The sequence below is a fragment of the Aspergillus caelatus genome (assembly GCF_009193585.1).
Source record: "Aspergillus caelatus strain CBS 763.97 unplaced genomic scaffold BDV27scaffold_95, whole genome shotgun sequence".
NCBI lineage: Eukaryota > Fungi > Ascomycota > Eurotiomycetes > Eurotiales > Aspergillaceae > Aspergillus > Aspergillus caelatus.
In genome coordinates, this window is record NW_022475358.1 from 1 (window position 1) to 18,495 (window position 18,495).

The 18,495-nt window shown below is 42.0% G+C and overlaps 5 protein-coding genes across 5 annotated transcripts; 3 read left to right on the forward strand and 2 right to left on the reverse strand.

Moving 5' to 3' along the window:
• The first annotated feature begins 4,286 nt into the window (after positions 1 to 4,286).
• Positions 4,287 to 4,920, forward strand: BDV27DRAFT_116774 (RAMP4 family protein). The gene is made up of 4 exons (XM_032064686.1): positions 4,287 to 4,378; positions 4,443 to 4,566; positions 4,624 to 4,741; positions 4,820 to 4,920. Exons 1-3 carry the CDS (start codon positions 4,376 to 4,378, stop codon positions 4,728 to 4,730), a joined length of 234 nt encoding a protein of 77 aa, XP_031927252.1. The 5' UTR covers positions 4,287 to 4,375; the 3' UTR covers positions 4,731 to 4,741; positions 4,820 to 4,920.
• On the reverse strand, positions 4,413 to 8,546 carry BDV27DRAFT_116770 (putative AP-3 complex subunit delta). The gene is made up of 5 exons (XM_032064685.1): positions 8,350 to 8,546; positions 7,919 to 8,291; positions 7,484 to 7,867; positions 7,206 to 7,434; positions 4,413 to 7,147 (listed from the first exon to the last, which is right to left on the reverse strand). Coding segments are annotated over exons 1-5 (3,033 nt in total). The 5' UTR covers positions 8,352 to 8,546; the 3' UTR covers positions 4,413 to 5,102.
• Positions 8,547 to 8,652: 106 nt separating this feature from the next.
• On the forward strand, positions 8,653 to 10,248 carry BDV27DRAFT_128816 (uncharacterized protein). Its single transcript, XM_032067060.1, has 4 exons — positions 8,653 to 9,191; positions 9,242 to 9,448; positions 9,501 to 9,653; positions 9,774 to 10,248. The coding sequence occupies exons 1-4, from the start codon at positions 8,811 to 8,813 to the stop codon at positions 10,002 to 10,004; spliced, it is 972 nt and encodes a 323-aa protein (XP_031927254.1). The 5' UTR covers positions 8,653 to 8,810; the 3' UTR covers positions 10,005 to 10,248.
• A 1,013-nt stretch (positions 10,249 to 11,261) lies between these two features.
• On the forward strand, positions 11,262 to 13,850 carry BDV27DRAFT_116806 (uncharacterized protein). The gene is made up of 4 exons (XM_032064687.1): positions 11,262 to 11,611; positions 11,664 to 13,065; positions 13,142 to 13,457; positions 13,570 to 13,850. The coding sequence occupies exons 1-4, from the start codon at positions 11,607 to 11,609 to the stop codon at positions 13,716 to 13,718; spliced, it is 1,872 nt and encodes a 623-aa protein (XP_031927255.1). The 5' UTR covers positions 11,262 to 11,606; the 3' UTR covers positions 13,719 to 13,850.
• Positions 13,851 to 14,339: 489 nt separating this feature from the next.
• Positions 14,340 to 18,427, reverse strand: BDV27DRAFT_116829 (Sac domain-containing protein). The gene is made up of 7 exons (XM_032064688.1): positions 18,033 to 18,427; positions 17,778 to 17,982; positions 16,076 to 17,717; positions 15,725 to 16,024; positions 15,562 to 15,671; positions 15,179 to 15,510; positions 14,340 to 15,099 (listed from the first exon to the last, which is right to left on the reverse strand). Exons 1-7 carry the CDS (start codon positions 18,358 to 18,360, stop codon positions 14,435 to 14,437), a joined length of 3,582 nt encoding a protein of 1,193 aa, XP_031927256.1. The 5' UTR covers positions 18,361 to 18,427; the 3' UTR covers positions 14,340 to 14,434.
• Positions 18,428 to 18,495: the final 68 nt, after the last annotated feature.

Sequence of the window (18,495 nt, forward strand, 5' to 3'; positions counted from 1 at the left end):
TATTTTCTTAATTTCTTATAATTTCTTTCTTTTCTTTTTTTTCTTATTAATTATTGACTATTTTACTTCTTTATTAAAAATACTTAAAAAATATTAAATTTTTTAATATAATAGCTATTTTCTTTTTATAAATACTCTCTATTTATCTTTTAATCTCTAGTATCTCTAAATAGATTAAAGTACTTAAAAATAGTGTTTAGAGCTATATAATAGTCTAATAAAATAGTAAACTATATAAAGTTTAGAAATAAGATAATAGTAAAGAAAAAGATTTAAAAAAATTTAATTATAACTAAATAAATTAAAAAACTATTATTAAATAAAAAATAATTCTAAATATCTATAATCTTAAAATATATAGTTAGTTACTAAGAAATATAAGACTATTAGATATCTAAATTATATTAACAGTTCTTGACTATAATATAAAAAAAAAAGTAACTAAATAGTAAATAGATTTTAAACTAAATAGAAATATCTATAAAATAAAAATATTAATCAGTCTATTAGTAATAATAATAGTTAATAAATAGTCTTAGATCCTAATTTATAAAAGTTATTATACTCTAATAAATAAAAAAAATATAAAAACTATATTATAATTTATTAATATCTATTCTGAATCGAGATTATTAAATAAATTTTAAATAAAAGTTATATAAACTAAAAAAAAAAAAATAATAAAATATACTAAATTACTTTTACTATATAGAGAATTACTATTTCTTGACTTTATATAATTTTTAAAATATATTCTATTTATACTAGAAATTACTGGTATTATAGAGACTAATATATACTATAGAAAAGATTTATAGTATATAAAAAATTAATAACTAATTATTTAAGAAAATATTAACTAATCTCTAAATACTGAGAAAGTAGTCGAGATTATTAACTTAATTAATACTATACTATTAGCTAATCTATCTACTAACTATTAGTAAACTACTGATTATTAGTAGACTACTACTCTATCCAATTAACTTAATACAGAAGAGTAGTTATATATATTTTTATTTATAAGAAAATTTAAAAAACTTTATAAAAAATTATAAAAAAAAATTAAAAAAGTATTCAATAGTCTTAGAAATAAATAGAATAAAAAAACTATTATATTTAGAGAGTAACTAAAAAAAGTAAATACTAAATAGTTTAAGAGTCAGAATATAGAGATTACTAAACTTAAATAATATTTAAAAATAGTTAATATCAAAATACTTACTAAACAGTAGAGAATTAACTCTCTAGAGAAATATCTTACTAAGTAAAAATTTTCTTAAGATATTCAATACTTAATAATTATAATATTAAATCTGTCTTTACTTTATAATATTTATTAGTTTATTAACTTCTTTTCTATATTATACTTATCTGTATATTTTTATTACTTATTATATACTGTTTAATTTACTTAAATTATTTTTAGATTTTTTCTTTATATTTCTGTCTTATATATTTATTCTTTATTTGAAATATATTTTATTGTCTACTAAATTACTCTAAGAACTTATTACTTAGTCGATTAAGCTGTGAAGACACAGTCTTAAGAAATTTAGGGAATTGTTGTGACTTTTATATATTCTATCGAAAGCGGTAGGAAAGGCGGTATAGCGGCCGCTTATCGGCTGCTTAGATAGATCAATAAAACAACTTCCTCTAGAATACTCTCGGTACTTTTAGGCACAACACTAAGTAAAATTTACTATAAAGATTACATATTTTAAGGAATTTAGACATTCTAAATATATCGGGATTTCTAGATAAATTAGATCTAGATAAAATATTATTTTTAGAAAATCTAAGAGATATTAAAACTTTTAGATAAATTGGATATCTAATTAGACTTAGAATTACTAGAATCTATAGAGATTTTAAATATATATGATTTAATTAATAGAATAAAACTTTTAAAATTATATAATTAATTAAATAATGTTTATTTAATTAATAATATATCTTTCCAATTATTAATCTAATATATTAACTTACTGTCAGAGTGAAATTACCTAATAAGGAAATATTCTAGAAAGCTTCTATAGTATTACCTATTTTAGACTAGGTTGAAATCTTATTTTAACTAAGGTCTAGAAGGAATCTATGATTCATGACTTTGAATGATTTCTAATAATTTAATATAAATTATTAGAAATTATTAGAAATCAAGAGTTAGTCAGTATTAGTCATGATGACAAATTCACTACTTTTATGTTGACTTGAAATTATTCACTAAAAGCAAGGCCTAAAAATTGTCTACAATAAGGCCTAAAAGCATCTACTAAATGATCTTCTTGATTCAAGCAGATCATCAACCAACTATCTGATTATCAGATAGTCAGATTTCCTATTCATTCATTTGATCTCTTCAAGTCTGTTCTATCTTATCTAGTCATTTAATCTATACTATTATTCTATTTTTATATCCTCTCAAGCCAGCCCTAAGACTATTCCGCTTTAGGATTAGGGCAGCTGAAACTTACTATTTCGAGTTTTAAATCAAAGAGCTCTCGAATTATAGAATAAATTACCTTTTCTACTTTTAAGGTAGATTATTATATATAGATAGATATTTTAAATATTAACTTTAATACTAGTTAATATAGTTATTGGAATCTCTGGTTAAACTGTATCAATTTTAAGATAGATTTTGATAAGTAGAATAATAGATAAAGATATATTTCTCTGATAATCTCTCAGAATATTGTTACCATAGATATACTACTAATTGTCAGACTATAAGTTGATTTCCCCCCACCAAGTGCTGTAAGGGCGCGGATATACTGCATCGGCCACATGTGGCAGAATACCCGTGGCAGCATAAACTAGCCTGAGTATGTGACACTGTTATTTATTTTTTAATATATCGAGCCTATCTGGTAGGCCTAGGAAAGGACCGCAAAGACCAAAGACCGGACCACACCATGGTGCGGTCCGGCCCTCAGATTTAGGGACCGTGTACAGTCCTGATTTTTCTAGAACCACACTACTGCGGTCTGATCCGGTCCGGTGATTCTCTAGATAAGATAACTAGATCTAATTCTATAATATATATTGGCTGGATTAAGTATTTAGAGATATAATTAAATATCTAATATATTTTAACTAAGTAGTATACTGTCTTATACTTAATATTTAGTAATACATATAAATTATATATAACTAGTCTATATTTTTAGTATTCTACTTTAAATATTTATATTATAGAAAAGGTTATAGCTTTTTTTTTTTTAAAGTATATATAAAATCTTTATTCTATCTTAATCTAAATTTTATATACACAGTATAGTTATTCTACCGAAAAGGGAAGATTATGGTAAAATTATATAAAAATAATCCCCTGTGGGGGACTGCCAAGGTGGTTCTGGGGGACTATAGTGCGGTCCTAGGCCTATAAAAAAAAGACCAAGCACCGGCGGTCCCGGTCCCGGTCCCTAAAGTTGGGACCGAGAGTCCGAGACCGGACCATTCCTAGGCCTACTATGTTGTGGCTTTCATGTATTCTGCCCGAAAGCGGTAAATAAAGCGGTGCGGCTACCGCTTATCGGCGGCTGCGAACCCTTATCAATAAAAGACAACTTCCTCTACAATACTCTCGGTGCTTATAGGCACAACATACTATCTGGTCTATTTTATTTAGAATATTTATCTTATTTTACAAGGTCTAATTCTAGTAATATAATATATTTAGTCTAAAATTAATATTTTAATAAATTTATAGCTATTAAATCAAAAGCTTTATAGAGATTTTATTAGAAATTATAAAATTAAAATCAAAAAATATTAAATAATTTTAATTGAAAAATTTAATTTTATTATCAATTATTATTAGTTTAATGTTCTATAATAATAGATAAATAACTTTATTAATTAAATTACTCTATCAAATTCTAAGAATTTTATTTATTAAATTAATATTTATTAGTATACTATTACATAGTTACTTACTCCCCCCAGGCCCTTGTGGTTGAACACATCTTTTCTTGCTGCCTTCACCTTCTACTATAGTCTATATACAACAACAGGGCAGCAGCAGCCTCACGCGCAGGAGGACAACTCAAAGGTTGGCGTAAATGCCATTTTAAGAGCAAATATTGCAAACCAAGGCGAGTGTATAAAACTATCCTCTAATTGTCAAGTGAGACTTGGCAGCTCCCTATTACTTTCTCCCAACCATACTAAAGCAACGTGGCCTCTCACCTCAGCATATTCCTCCTAATTACCTTCAAGCTAACCCCAAATTAATCGTCAACGCGAGCTGGGCCCGAAATGATTGAGTGATATCAACCACACTTTCTTCGCTACAGTACAATCTCTGCCACTCCTCCCCACCTGTCACCCTCTGGACCTCCCTGAAATAGAACACAAGAGAACAAATATGGTAAGCTCCAACCTCGCACTTACCTTGCGCCTTACAGTTGCTGAAGTAGCTACTTCAGGCACAGACACCACAACAACGGAAGGCAAATGAAAAGTTCGCGAAGAGCGAGGCTGCAAAGCGTGGCAAAGGAAAGTCTGCAACAAAACAAAAACAGAACTCGAAGTCTCCGGTGTCTGCCGGGTGGGTTGGTATGTCTCCAAAGTCCAGAATTATCGAGGTTTCTGAGGCTAATGAGGCCTCAACAGTTGTTCTCGCCTTTGCGGTCTGTGGTGGCCTTGCATTCGAGGCTCTGAGGATTATTCCGGAGTTATGGTCGGCTGCTGTTGCGATGTTCAATCGCAAGTTGGTATAATCCTAGGCTAGGTATTCGCTAATCGACTATGGCTGTTTTAAGTATCGTATTAATTTAATCCATTACACTCTCTGATCCCCTAGTTCTAGGTAAATGAGTTCACTGTACGTGATTTGTATCTTGCATCGGACAAACCGTGTGATTCTCGGAATTTAGTAGCGACAACCACTTGCAAGGTGAGGCCACTGCTTTCTGATCAAGGGCGTAAAAGGGCTCTGGGAACACTTTCAAGGCCTCAAAAATGGTTCACCCACTGTGACAAGCAGATGGATATCCTAGCTAATACCACCGGGCTCATCCGACTCCCAAACACCAACCAACACCAACCTCCTGATACATGGTCCATGACACCCACAAACGAGTGGATATACCTTAGTGTGCGCTACTTGAGCCAGCATTGGTTTTATTTTTCGCTCTCTTCTTTTTCTTTGGTGCCCCAGATGAAGGTAACGTTTGTTGAATGTTATCCACCGACAGTTCATCGTTAGGCTTTAGCAGTGCAGCTTCCTGGGATCCAATACGTGTAGGCTTTTTTAGTTTTCTTTTTTTCCTTACCAGCGTCCCTTCCGCAGGGATGCCATTTGGATGAACACGTTCCGACGCTCTTTGCATCTCTAGCCGCAGCTTTTCCACTTTCTGCACAGCCATAGCCATTTCTGCATCATGCCCGGCCGCCATCGTAGGAACGGTAGGCTCTACCGAGGGGCCACCCCTAGCATCCAAAGATAGATGCTCGAGACCACTCGAGTCGACCTGTAGAAGAGATCGTTTGGCTTTACTCGGTTCATCATTGGAGTCAAGATGCGGTGAATCTTCCTGTCCGATCATCTCATCAGGTGCGATCTCGTACTTTTTAGGGCGTGAGCCACCTTGTCGGTTATCGCGTGATATAGATGTTAAAGTGCGATGGCTTCCGGCGCCATTCAATTTGAGGTCAACTATGGGAATAGAGTCAATATCCAGTCCACTACCATTTGAAGTGTTGAGAGTCTGGTGAAATGGGGTCAATGTGCCGGAAGTTTCATCTTCAGCAGTAATATAAAATGGATCATCCTTGTTACGTTCTTTCCGTTCCCCTCTCCGCTTTAAAGCGGCAGTGCCATCTCCAAAGCCACTGGAGAGGTCCTGGTATGTTGAATTAAGTTGCAAATCGACAGGTACAAATTCAACGGGCTGCTTATCTAGCGCCGAAGCTTCTCTAACGTGATAAAACACCTGAGATGGTAGTTGGCCTGCTGGCTCCGGAAGTCCATTGGCCGGGTTATTGAAAAGCCCATATAGATGCTTGTTGAACTCCTGTGTTAGACAAAGCTGATCTGGCAAAGGAACCTTCTTCTGGGCGTTGGTGGCGACCGGATTGAGTTCTAGTCCATGGAACAAGCTGGGAACCATAGACGACAGCAAGGATGGAGCCTGGCCTAGTTCTAGAGTTTCTGACTGGACGGCATCTGCTGCTAGGCGCATGACCTCTAGGAATTCGATGGCTCTTTCTTGCACGTCCAAGTCTGGGTGGGCAGCCAAGAAATCAAGGAATTCGATGATTCGAGCTAATAAGAGGGACATTTCACTGCTCTTTAATGAGTCCCACGCTTTGCCCTCACTACTAACGATATTGGCCAGGAGTTTGGGAATAGCCTGTATATAAAGGGACAGCGTGCTCGCTGATAACGACACATTCGACATATCGATCAGTGATTGAAGGGTTTGGCTAGGATATGCAAGATGCTCTGCAAATTCACCAGTGACCCAGGCAAGAGGCCCTAAGATGTCATTCATTTGTTTGGAGATAAGGGGAGATGGGCCCTGCTTGTTGTCAACTAGAATCAGAGTCTCTGCAGCTCTGGTTGCCTCCATTCTAACGTCCCTAACACGAACAGCGATATTGCGTATTTCCGATCCGATACGGAAAGCAACACAATTTTTGTAGTACTCAGGATCCCGATATGAAGTACACTGAGTAGGAAGGTCTTCGACGGCCGGAGGAAGCAGCTTGACTAGCTGGACAAGAACGTCAACATACCACTCGAAGTCAGGCAGCTCTGAATAATTGTTGTAAGAGCAGACATCTAAAATTCGGTGTACGACTTCAATACTATAATCGTCTGGCAAAACGATCGGTATCTTCTGAGCGTATGGACCTTCTGATAATGTAAACTCTTCCATGTCAGTGCGTATACCTGTCTCACTCAGAGTACTTCTGGTGGCTTGACGGGCATTAAAAAGTTGATCGACAAGTCGATTCACCACTGACTGAAGCGTGTCACTTGTTACCATTCGAGTCACGAGGTCAAGGGCTCGCAGTCGGATTGAAATGTCCGGATCCTCCAAACAATCCATAATCACATCCTGATGAGCTGACACCAAGACGGGGTGAGACATCACAATTCTGTTGAAGGCAAGGAGAGCAACATATTTTACTATAGACTCATGTTAGGTTCACTCTTACGCTTTGATCTGCGATCTGAAAGGACTTACAATTGGGATCGGACTCTGTGACTACCATGCCTCTGAGCTTTCCGAGGCAGAGACCTGCAATCTCGTTCTTTTCCTCCAGCCCTTCCTCACCATCAAGAATACCGCCCTGAACTATGCCGTTGATACATTCATAGAGCAATGACATGGCAGTTGTTGTCTGAATTATGTTGATCAATGGCCGAATAAGCTTTCGTGTTAATCGTGGTTCTATCGGTGTCAATGTAGCGAACTATATTGTTAGGAAGATATCCACAAAACTCGCGAGAAGGGAAGCATACAAGCTTTATGATTTTGATAGCCATCCAATTGTTCCCTCCATCCACTAGTAGTTCGAAGAATCTGGGCGCCAGAGGCAGGAAGTCATGTGGCCTTCTCCATCCGAGTTCACACACAACGTTGATCACCGCTGTGGTGACGCTGCTATCCTCTTCATCATCCATGAGACGGTCCTTGATTTTAGGCCATGCCAATTTTAGCGCTTCGGGGTAAACCAGTGCAAGTCTATAAAGACACACAACAGCCTTCTTACGAGCCACAGCATGGGAGTGAGAAATGCGGGATAGAACATCTGGGAGCAAAGACATTGCGAGTGAAGGTGTGATAATGTTTGGCAATGTTATCAAAGGGAGGGACATGTTTGGGATACTAGGCGACACTAAATCCTATGAAGACATTAGACGCCGTGTCAATTTGTTCACTGTGCCTTTGAATACCTTCTTTAGCAGGTTTGTAGCCAACATCAAGACTTCAGTATCTGGTCTAAAGCTCTGTACCGCTGCAAGGTAACCAGCTCTCTTCTGCAGGTACTTGGTAGATGACATGACTTCCAGTACATGGAATGAAGCCCAGGACATGTCATACCCAAACATCTCCAAGTAAACTAGTTTCAATAGGGCCGTAGCTTTCTTGTCTATACAGAGTAAGCTATAGAATGGATCGACAAAACATGAGACTGACGTGGACGTACCCGTATCCTGAGACTTGATCTCAGCCTTGCACTCTCGAAGACTGTCTTGTATGTAGTCCTCCTCGGCCCCTTTGTGGTTCCTCAGACCTTTTATAAGGTCATAAAGAGATTTTTCAAACCTACATTGCTGGATGATTAGCAAAGATTTCGAGTAGCGAGGACAGGCGAGGTGCGAACATTATGGTTGAGTAGTTGGTTGGCTCTCAGACACATTAGAATTACTACTGATTAATGTCACATGGAGAGTAATGTTTTGGCCCTGATTATATCCTTCGCCCCGCGAATAATGGTAGTTATCAATCACTTATAGCCCGGACGCTAGTACAGGATCCAGTATGGAGTTAATATAATGATAGCTGATAAGTAGGGCTAACACGTGGTTGCTATCTGAGGTGGAGGGATAAGTGAAATGGCATCTATTTGGTCACGGGAACGGTTATCAGAGAAAATGACTAACCACAATGGGAACTGAGCTCATATGGAGGAAGCAGGGCTACCACCCCTAGAAGTGTTGGATTTTGTCTCTTTCTTTCTGCCCCCATCTCTTCCCTGCAAAAAGAGGTTGAGCATAGTAGAGCTTGTTCTTCTCACAATAACATATGAACCAGTGTGCTCACTGGTTTTGAGTGTGTGCTGTCATGGCTCATGCTACACCCGATTACCATGCCGTTCAGAGCTCAAGCCCGATTACTACTCTTCGTTTCTCTCAGCAGGCACCGGTGATACTTGAGCATCAATTACACTCAGAAAATAATCCAATCTCTACACTAATAGCTAAACAAGAGGAGCCAGAGAAATATGGCATAATAGAACAACTGTTCTTCTCCTGTTTACAAACCGGCGATGATAGGTCTGCTCTGTTATGTCTCGAGCAATTGACACGTCGTTTCGGCTCTTCGAATGAGAAAGTAATGGGGCTGCGTGGCCTATATGAGGAGGCTATAGCTGAGAATCAATCTGATCTGGAGGATTCCCTGCGTAAATACGATTCCTCCTTGTTGGAGAACCCGCTTAATTTGGTTTGTCATGATGTGTTCGTTGATTAGCACTTACTGACTGGTCCTTGTAGCCCATTCTAAAGCGCCGTATCGCGCTTTTGCGTTCACTTGCAAGGCCTGCAGATGCTATAACAGGCTTGGTAGAGCTCCTAAAAGCAGTACCTACCGATGCAGAGGCTTGGTGTGAACTTGCAGATTTATATCAGTCTCAAGGATTAAGCTCGCAAGCAATATTCAGTTTCGAGGAGGCCCTGTTGATCGCTCCAAATGCTTGGAACGTATGTATCCACTGTTTGCTTCCCATCGACACTCGTCTAACCTCTACTGCAGATTCATGCTCGCCTTGGAGAAGTTCTATACATCTGCGCCCGCGCTGCAGAGACAGAAGTTACCTCTCGGTATTTGCGAAGATCTATCCAGTATTTTTGTAGAAGTGTCGAGCTATGTGACGATTATCTTAGAGGATTTTATGGCTTAATCTTGGTGAGCCCTTACCCGCTGCATGACTTCCTCATAACCGCTGTCCAGTTTCCTGTCTTCTGCTTGCCGAGACTCAGTTTTGACATCTGTATTAATTATTTATACTGACGTATGATCTCCCAGGCAACTTCTCTCCAACTTGGCAGAGAATTTACGATGGATTCTACACAGGCGTCATCGTCAGCATCAACAGAAGATTTTTTGCCCAAAGAGAAGGTCGAGAAACTGAATCTTTTCGCCAGAAGAAAACTTGAGGATATTATGAAACGGCGGTCTATGGACCGCCAGCTTTGGGAGCATGCGCAAGGTGAACTCATTGCAGCGAAAGAGCTTCTCGACCGCGAGTCATGTTAAGTTAGCACGCAAGCCAGCTTTACGATGAATCTGTGAAATCCTTTATATATGATGAATATCTCCCCCTGTATTGTTACCTTGTGTCCAGAGCCTTTTCATTTGGAGTTGAGTTGAAGAGAGGTGTTCAATTTGTACACTTTCAACCCAAGTCCTATTATCGGGAGTCCTTTCAAATGCCTAGTAGGCTCCATCCCCACCCCAGCCCGGCCATTTAGGTTTGCAACAAATGTGGTTTGACTAAGTGGGTAACAAAGGGGGCTTTGGAGGGCAAACCAATCGTTCACTGATCATAAGAGTTGGGATAATGAAAAATCATGAACTATGTATTTCCATGGGTAGTGAATCGTCTTGTATGGGTAGATGGTAGCTGTAGCCGCCATCGCTTGGACTACTGAACAGACACACGAACGGGCTCTCATATTAAAAAACGTGCCTTCTACACATAGTAGTATCTAAAAGGTAATCCCCCCAAGGTGAGACGAACTGCTGATTTTCTAGCATGGACCTACTACTGAAGCACTGGTTAGCTACGTGAATCGGCGTATGAAGTTCCTCGTGGTGGGTTTAATTAGGAGCTCCTAAGGCCAATTAACACATCGATGGTTAGATGTCAAAGGAGACGTCAATGGATAATACGTCACCAGTATAATGCTTTATTCGCACCCAGGTAGGTTACATAAAACTGTGTGTGTGCTCCGTACGCACAGACGCCCATTCAATTAATAATTCTAACTCATCAATTACACCTCCTATGTTTATTATTATTATTATACATTTTTTGCTACACGAGAGGCAATTATTCATGCCACATAGCCATGAGATTAACTAAAGACTTTCTGCACAATTCCAGAGACACGTTTCGTACCTGCTTCAGCTGTCGCCCCATCGTGGTTACTCGACCCGAAGGTTGAATGTTGATTGGGCACTTGGGCAGCATATGCAGGCCTGCATGAAAAAAAGAGAGGGTTGACAACTCAGTGCCTAATTACCTTGAACTTTTAGAATCATCTTCCCATGCCATGCCCAACGATCATTTATCTGATCAGGCAGTCGACTAATGAGTTAGGTCAAGTTCTTCCACAGTTTTCTCTGGTACTTTTCTTTGCTCCTTGCATCAACCCCTCACACGCTTAGAACCTCTTGTCTTCGGCTCGTCTTTCGGAATATCTGCTTGAGTTCCCGGTGACCCTTCCCTTCCCTCCAATTCGCACCCAACATTTCACCTTGGCGGGGTATATGCCCTGGTTTTGAATTCATTCTTTTAATATCACTTATCTCCAAGGATCCCGTCTTGCGCAGCTCATGAAAAGATGCCCACTAGCCGTACTGCAAAGAATCTTGGGTGATAGCAAAGTTTTCTATACGCATTTCTGAGCCTAACCCCGGGGTCTACAAACGGCCACCTGCGGCTCACATACAGCTGCCCAGGTACATGGGGGGCATCCTGTCCCTCCATCTAGACTCCGCTGTACTTCCGCGAAGCAGGAAATCGCATTCAATTACAGGCCTAATCCTAGCGACCATAGTCAATAACTCTCTTCTCATTGTTCCACAAGGAGCAATAACAACAGTACCTGAAGATTTCTTGGTGCAACTGCTTCCATGGCGTGCGTCTTCCACCTGCACCCCCAATAGCATCTTGGTCCTAATTGTTGTTAGGTTCAACATCACAATTGGTCCCAGCCCTCACGGCTCCGATCATTCCTCACTTTCTGACGAAGAAGACTCCTCCGGCGTGCAAGTCTCCCCGCCGTCCGACTCGGGAAGCCATGACTATCAGGATCCATATGATGAATGGGCACACCTGCCATATCCAGACGAGTTGAAGCCATCTGATTCCGCGTCTCGGCCTAGGACTTCGCATCGTGCCCGTAGTCGTCACACGGTTCATGGGTCGTCCTCAACCCGTCGTCACCCAGGTAGACGTCATGTTGTACAAGAACGGGAACATTTTACTCGTCGTCCTCGTCGCCAGCCTTCCCCCGAGTCTCCAGAGAGCCTGGACTCGGGGGACGAGTATGATAGCCCTTATGGTCGAGTATCTCATGAGAAGAGAATCTGGCCATCTGTGACCCAAGGCCAAGGGTATGCTCGCAGCCCTTCTCCAGTACCCTCGTATGTTTACCCGGGTGGTGGTGCACCGCATGCAGCTTATGCACACCAAAGCGGTCACCAGCCTCCTTCAGACCAGCTTATAAGGTTGGGTCCCCACGGACATCCCGCTCAGTCGAATCCTTACGGCCATCCGAGTTATGCCTATAATCATCAACTGCAGCAAACTCATGGCTCTATGCCGCCATTTTTTGCTCATGACCATCACTTGGGGCACCATCCGCATCATACCCCGCCTTCCCATGCGCGAGGTGATGGGCATAATCCACCACAACATCCATTGGCGCGTTCTCTCTCATCTCATGGCCCATCACCTTATGGTGGTCCCCCACTGGGTCCACATGACTTGGTCCCTTATGGACCAGGGGGTTATTATCCCTTTAGAGAACCGTATGGTATGGTTCCTGGCATGATTCATTCGTCATATTTCAATCCATACCCCCGCGTGCCATCTCCAAGTCAGGCCGAATCAACTGGTTCCCCACCTCCGCCACCCACGGATACATCAAAGGACGAAGCAATTGCAAGGCTGGAGAAGTTGATCTTGGAAGAAAGGACCGAACGCGAAGCGAGGGAACAGCGAGAAGCTGCACGACAAGCGGCAATGGAGCAAGAAGCCGCCGAACAAGCCGCAAGAGAAGAGCGTGCTGCTCATGAGATGAGGATTGTAGAGGAAGCTGCTACCCGTGCTAGAGCGGAGGCAGAGCAGAAAGCTGCCGAAGAAGCAGCGCAAGCAAAGAAAGAGGCGGAGGAAGCGGCCGCAGCCGCGGCAGCAGAGGCTGCTGCCGCGGCCACTGAAGCAGCCAATGCAGCAGCAGCAGAAGCTATTGCTGCCGCGAGGGCAGCTGCATCAGATAAGCCCCCCCCAGAAAAGAAAAAGCCCATAAAGTTCAAAGATGCGGTCGGGAGGAAGTTCAGCTTCCCCTTTGACCTGTGTTGTACTTGGCAGGTAGGCTTTATTGTCTTTTCTTATCCTTGCTTTTTATCCCCCCTTTGAGCTTTATATCTGACTCTGTTAAATCAAGGGTATGGAAGAGCTCATCCGCCAGGCTTTTCTCCACATAGAGGTAATTGGGCCTCACGTCGCCGAGGGACACTATGATTTGATAGGCCCCAACGGGGATATCATACTTCCACAGGTTTGGGAAACTGTAATCGAACCTGATTGGACAATAACTATGCATATGTGGCCTATACCGGAGAAGCCGAAGACACCTGAGCCAGCTCAGCCTCCGGATCCTCCTGTCCCAGAAGCTGCCGCTGCCCCTGAAGCTCTGCCAGTACCCGAAGACGTTGTCACTGTTCCTGCTGAGGAGCCTAAGAAAAAATCTGACTCGACAGGTGCGTCCTACACCCGCTGTTTCGCCAAGCAGTTCCTCGGAGCCTGTTTCTTGAGTGGAACACAATTCGCCCCTCGTCTCGTTCTATGCCGAAAGCTGACTTGTCTTTCTAGGAGCGAAAAAGCCGCGAACAAGAGCGTCCGACCCGGGTGCGTTTGCCATGTGGATGGCGGGCGGTAACCGTAGATTGAACAAAACTTTAAAAGTGGGAAAAAAGCCTAGAGCAGTCCTGCAACACGGGTTTGCTTCTCGTGTTTTGTGATAGGATCTAAGCTTTTAGCTGCTACCTCTAAACTGCACATTTCGATAGGTATAGCGTGCATTGCTACTTTCTTTCAAGCTAGGCCAAGTGCTTAGATGGCGATGGGAAGTGAACGCCAAATATGTCAGTGGGCCTTGTATGTTCTGCGATACCTTCGGCTTTTCAAGGCAGCCTGGGGCGAATGCTAGAAGTTTGAACTTGACCTATCCAAGCTTCTCTAGGGGGCATGGCTTTTCCTCTCGCATAGCCGAGATCGGTTTCTCATGCCTCAGGGTGGGATCGCGCGCCCAAATCCAAAATCATTCAGTTTTCCTTTTTCATCTCCCCTTCCCTTCCCTTCTTTGATAGCGGTGAAACAAGGAGCACGGAAGGCATCTATGTTACTAAGAAAAAAAAAATTCGTGGTATGGTTCTATCGTGTGTTAAACGTTGTGGGTGTTGCGGCGTGCTATTATACCCATAGAGCGTTGAATAGCATATTTTACTCCTTCCATATGCATATCTGTGCTATTATGTGTTCTAGCTGAAATGCAGTTTTTTTTTCAGCCTGATAGGTAACACCGGTTGCATGTAATATAGCTAACGTTTCCCATGCTGCCGACATCTGGCAGAAATAAATATGGACTCGTATTCTAACATTATGTGGAATTTGCAGTTTCCACTGTCTCAATCGTCTCCCTGAAATACCGTGGCCCGGACTTCTTGTCACAACAGCTTCACTGGGGAATAAGGGGCTCCCATTCAATAGTTTCGTCTCCAGTTCCACTAAGAAGATCATTAATTTCACCTGTAGACCTCGGAGGTGACCTGACTGGTGGGTTTGTATGTGAGCTTTTGGCTTGTCCATGTTCTTCCCGTCTGTCGAGCCAAAAGCCATTTAACAAGCCAGTATCTGATAACCTCTCAGTTGAGGTAGATGGTGTATCGACTGTGTTAACTTTGCCTCCAAGATTCCGTCCCATTGGATTGGATTCTTTGAAGATGGATTCCGTATCAGCAACTGCTTGTGGGGTGCTAGTGACTGGCCAGGATCCCGTTAGACATTGCTTTGAACTAAGAGAAACCGGTTTTCGGGGTATCGGTGGTGCAGCCTTCTCATTACCCGGATGTCCGGTATATCTATTGACTGTTTTGTCCAAGGAACTCGATGAATGGCTCCCCACACCCTGACCAACTGGCGAAATCTGAACCTTGAGCCTTGGGGAATGTTGCGGGCCTTGCGGTACAGTATCCTGATCCTTAGTAAAAGTTTGTCTTTTAGTGGAACCATGAGTATTGATCCAACTCGTGTCACTGTTGGAAGAGAAGGGATTGGAGCTGTGGTGGATGCTGAGATTGTATCCATCACCAGGCGGCCTCAAGGCTGATTTTACGAGTGCCCCTTTTAAAGATCCCGATTAGAATAAATGAAGAAGGGCAATGCGATGCAAAAGTACGCGACAAATGATTGGGTTACATACCATTTTCTAGCCACCACCTATGATGATCTGAACTAGCTGGTGGTAGACCAGGAGCAATAGGCGTGGGTGGAATGTGTTCCTCACTTTGTAGGCTCGCTTGTTCTACTGTCATTGACAGTACGTTGTAGGGGTCGTTGCGTCTCTCAGTATAAAGCACTCGCCTGAGTCTAGCCTTCGCACCTTCATCAACGACGTTGATGATACATGAGAAAGCGGCCCAAACGGGTCGATGGTCCGAGAATCGTAAGTTTGCAGTGTTATAGTCCATCTGACGAAGACATGACCCTCGCCACAAAATTCTATCGCACCAAGCAGGTATACGTGCTTTCTCTCTGCAACCAGTCAGTCCGAATACCGATTTCGTAAGATAAGCCAGATCTCACGATGTGTCATAAGTATCGCTGTCAATGTCATATTTGTATGTCGGGGGAAATGTAATGTGCCCTTCAGTATAAAACGGGAAGGCTCTGCCTGCCAACATTTGTAGGTTTAACTGAAACATGACGTTAATTAAAGGCAAATCCCAGAGTTATGCAATTACAATACCTGATCGTTGTTGTAAAGCTTTTGGTAGTCTCTCTGTGCCACAAGTTCCCTGACGAATTGGTTGTCGAGACCGATTCGATAATTAAAATCCCCAAGCCACACAATGGCATCGTGGTTTTCAATTGCTCTATTTTTCTGGAAGCGGAGTCCGTGATATATAGTCTCATAGTCTCTGTTTCTCTCATCGTAGTTTGCAAATCCAGCGGCAAGATGAGCTGTCACGAAACATATCCGAGTGTTGGAGTACTCAAAGCGTATTGCGCAACCACCTTTATTACCAGCCATTCCAGAGAGGCCCGTCTACATGATCATTGTCAGACATGTGTTTATGGGAATTGTGTAGCAGCCTACCTTCTTAACACTCCCTTCAACATTCTTGATATCCCCCAGTGCATCTTCTCTAACATATACCATAAGCGCGGCGCCAACAAGCTGGCCACTCCGCAGAAGGACATACTTCGCAGTTCCTCTCGACCTTGCACGGCTGTTCAAACAGTTCCCCACAGCAACTTCCCATACCTTACGAGTTGTAGGGTCCGTCGACATTATCTGTTGCGGACTTAGTGAAACGATCTCCTGGAAGCCAACAGCAAATATCGTCGGGTCCTCATCTTGCCCGTTGATTCCTGCCCACAACCATGGAGCTAGGTCGACGTCTGGTCCACGATGTCTCCCATTGACGTTAAATGACCCTGTCCAGATTCTGATAGACTTGGTTGAGGAGTATTCCAACGCTCGCCTATCTAACTCATCGGAAACCAGATCGTTGATCGGGTCATAGAGATGCACCGGCGATTGATCTGTTAATCGTCCCAATAAAAGGTCTATTGTTTTCTGGCGAGCTTTATCGTAAAAATTGTTGACATAAAGCCGCGTTGCGGTCTTCCGTGCATCTGCCAGGGCGCCAGCAATGGACATTTTGCCATGTCGTGTGAATGAACTTTTCAGAGCACCTGTACCTGCGTAGATTTTTGACAAAGCATCCCCATTATCGGCCCAAAGGGTTGAGTGCTTCAGCTGGACTTCTGGGTTTAGTCTTCCTTTTCGCTGCAAGATAAAAGATTCCAGAGCCATGGAACTGATGATGGTTTGCACAAGATTAGTCCTGTCGAGACAATCCAAACAATTTGTCCGGAACACGCCTTCCTGTTGAAGAATGACAAAGGAACTCCTCGGTTCATTTTGATTCTCGTCTGAAGTTGCTGAACTAATCCCTTCAGACAGAAAATATGCAAAACCATCCAAAGAATCTGACAACTGGGGTTTTATTTGGCTGCTAGCTCCGTACCCCAAGGGACCTCGAGTCTCAGCGTGGAAATCGAATTCAGTTCCTCGCAAAAGTGCATGATTGGATAATATGTTACAATCGGCTTTTTGGCTAAGAGAACTCTTCCTGAGCTGGGTTGAAAATTCCGTCGACAGCTCAGACTCGCCGGATTTAAGCTTACTGAGAAGGTTAACCACATGGATTGCACCATATTCTAATTCAAGATTCTCAAAATGCTTGTTAAAAGCATGCCGAGTCGCCTCACTAGATCGAGTTATTTCAATTTTCTGTTGCCCAGGTAGGAATCCAGTAGCTTGCTCCCAGAAAATAGGCACGGAGCCACGTACTTGAACATAAGAAAATGTGATATTGGGTGGGATCCAAAGAATTGTCTCTGTCTCAACGAAATTGGCAACATGGCCATCATCATCAATGCCTCGGGAATTAAACCTTGTACCTGCTCGCCGAGAGGACTGTCGCGAAATAATGGTCAATGTGGAAGGAAATTTTGTTCGTAGCTGGGGCAGGATGGAGATTGAAGCAGGGATAGTAAGTGTACCAGAAAACCCGCGTATAACACATGTAAGGATCTGGGAAGAGTCGAGACGTAGCTTTTCGGCAGGCGACAGATGGCTCCTGAAAAGAAGAAGCGGATGGATCATGTAAGAGTTCCACAGCATATCCTCATCCAGAGATTCAATGTCGAAAGCTGTTGACTTTTCCGAACTAGCGTTATATCAGCTAACATTTGATTATTTGGTCGATAGGCATCCTATATCGACTAACCGGTCTTGCAGTCGATCAGTGAGGTTGAAATCAAGACTATAGTAGAAGCTGCCGTCACTCAGGAGCTTCTTCAGGGCCAAGAACGGGTGATCAGTAACTATCTCCTTATTCTCAAGGCTGGGTCCACGACTGAATTCCTCAGTTGCAAAAGAGGATTTAGATTCGTATTCAAGACCATTCTCATAGTCTGAATGACTAAGGCAAACTGAGTTAATTAGCTACTATCGATCGAAGGAGATGATAATGAGATAGTACAGAAGTCAACGTTGTCAATTTTTGAGACTGTTTCTCCTGGTCTTACTACTGCGGCGTCTGAGCGAGCAGTAACAATGCAGAGGAAGACTTCCTCGCCCAAAGTAATCAATCCAAGAGTTCCAAACCCGTCACTCAAAGCCCGGTAGTCTTTCAAGTCAACAGATTGTAACGCTGCAAATTCAACGAGACACCGTGGTGGGTCATTATTGGGTGATTTATTGATTGCTGGAGCTGTTGAGCCATGTTTGAAGATTAAGACGAAGTCGGTTGTAGTTATAGCAAGAGTGCGCTGAGGACTGTCCCGAGAAAAAACTTGCAAATTAGGCATATTATAGGCTATCCAACGTATCTAATGATCATTTTCATACAGGCTCAAGTCTTGGGGAGCCATAAACTGCCGGGAATATTGATACAATATTGAAAGAGGGCAAGTTGCTCCACTGATTAGAAGTGGGACCCCCAA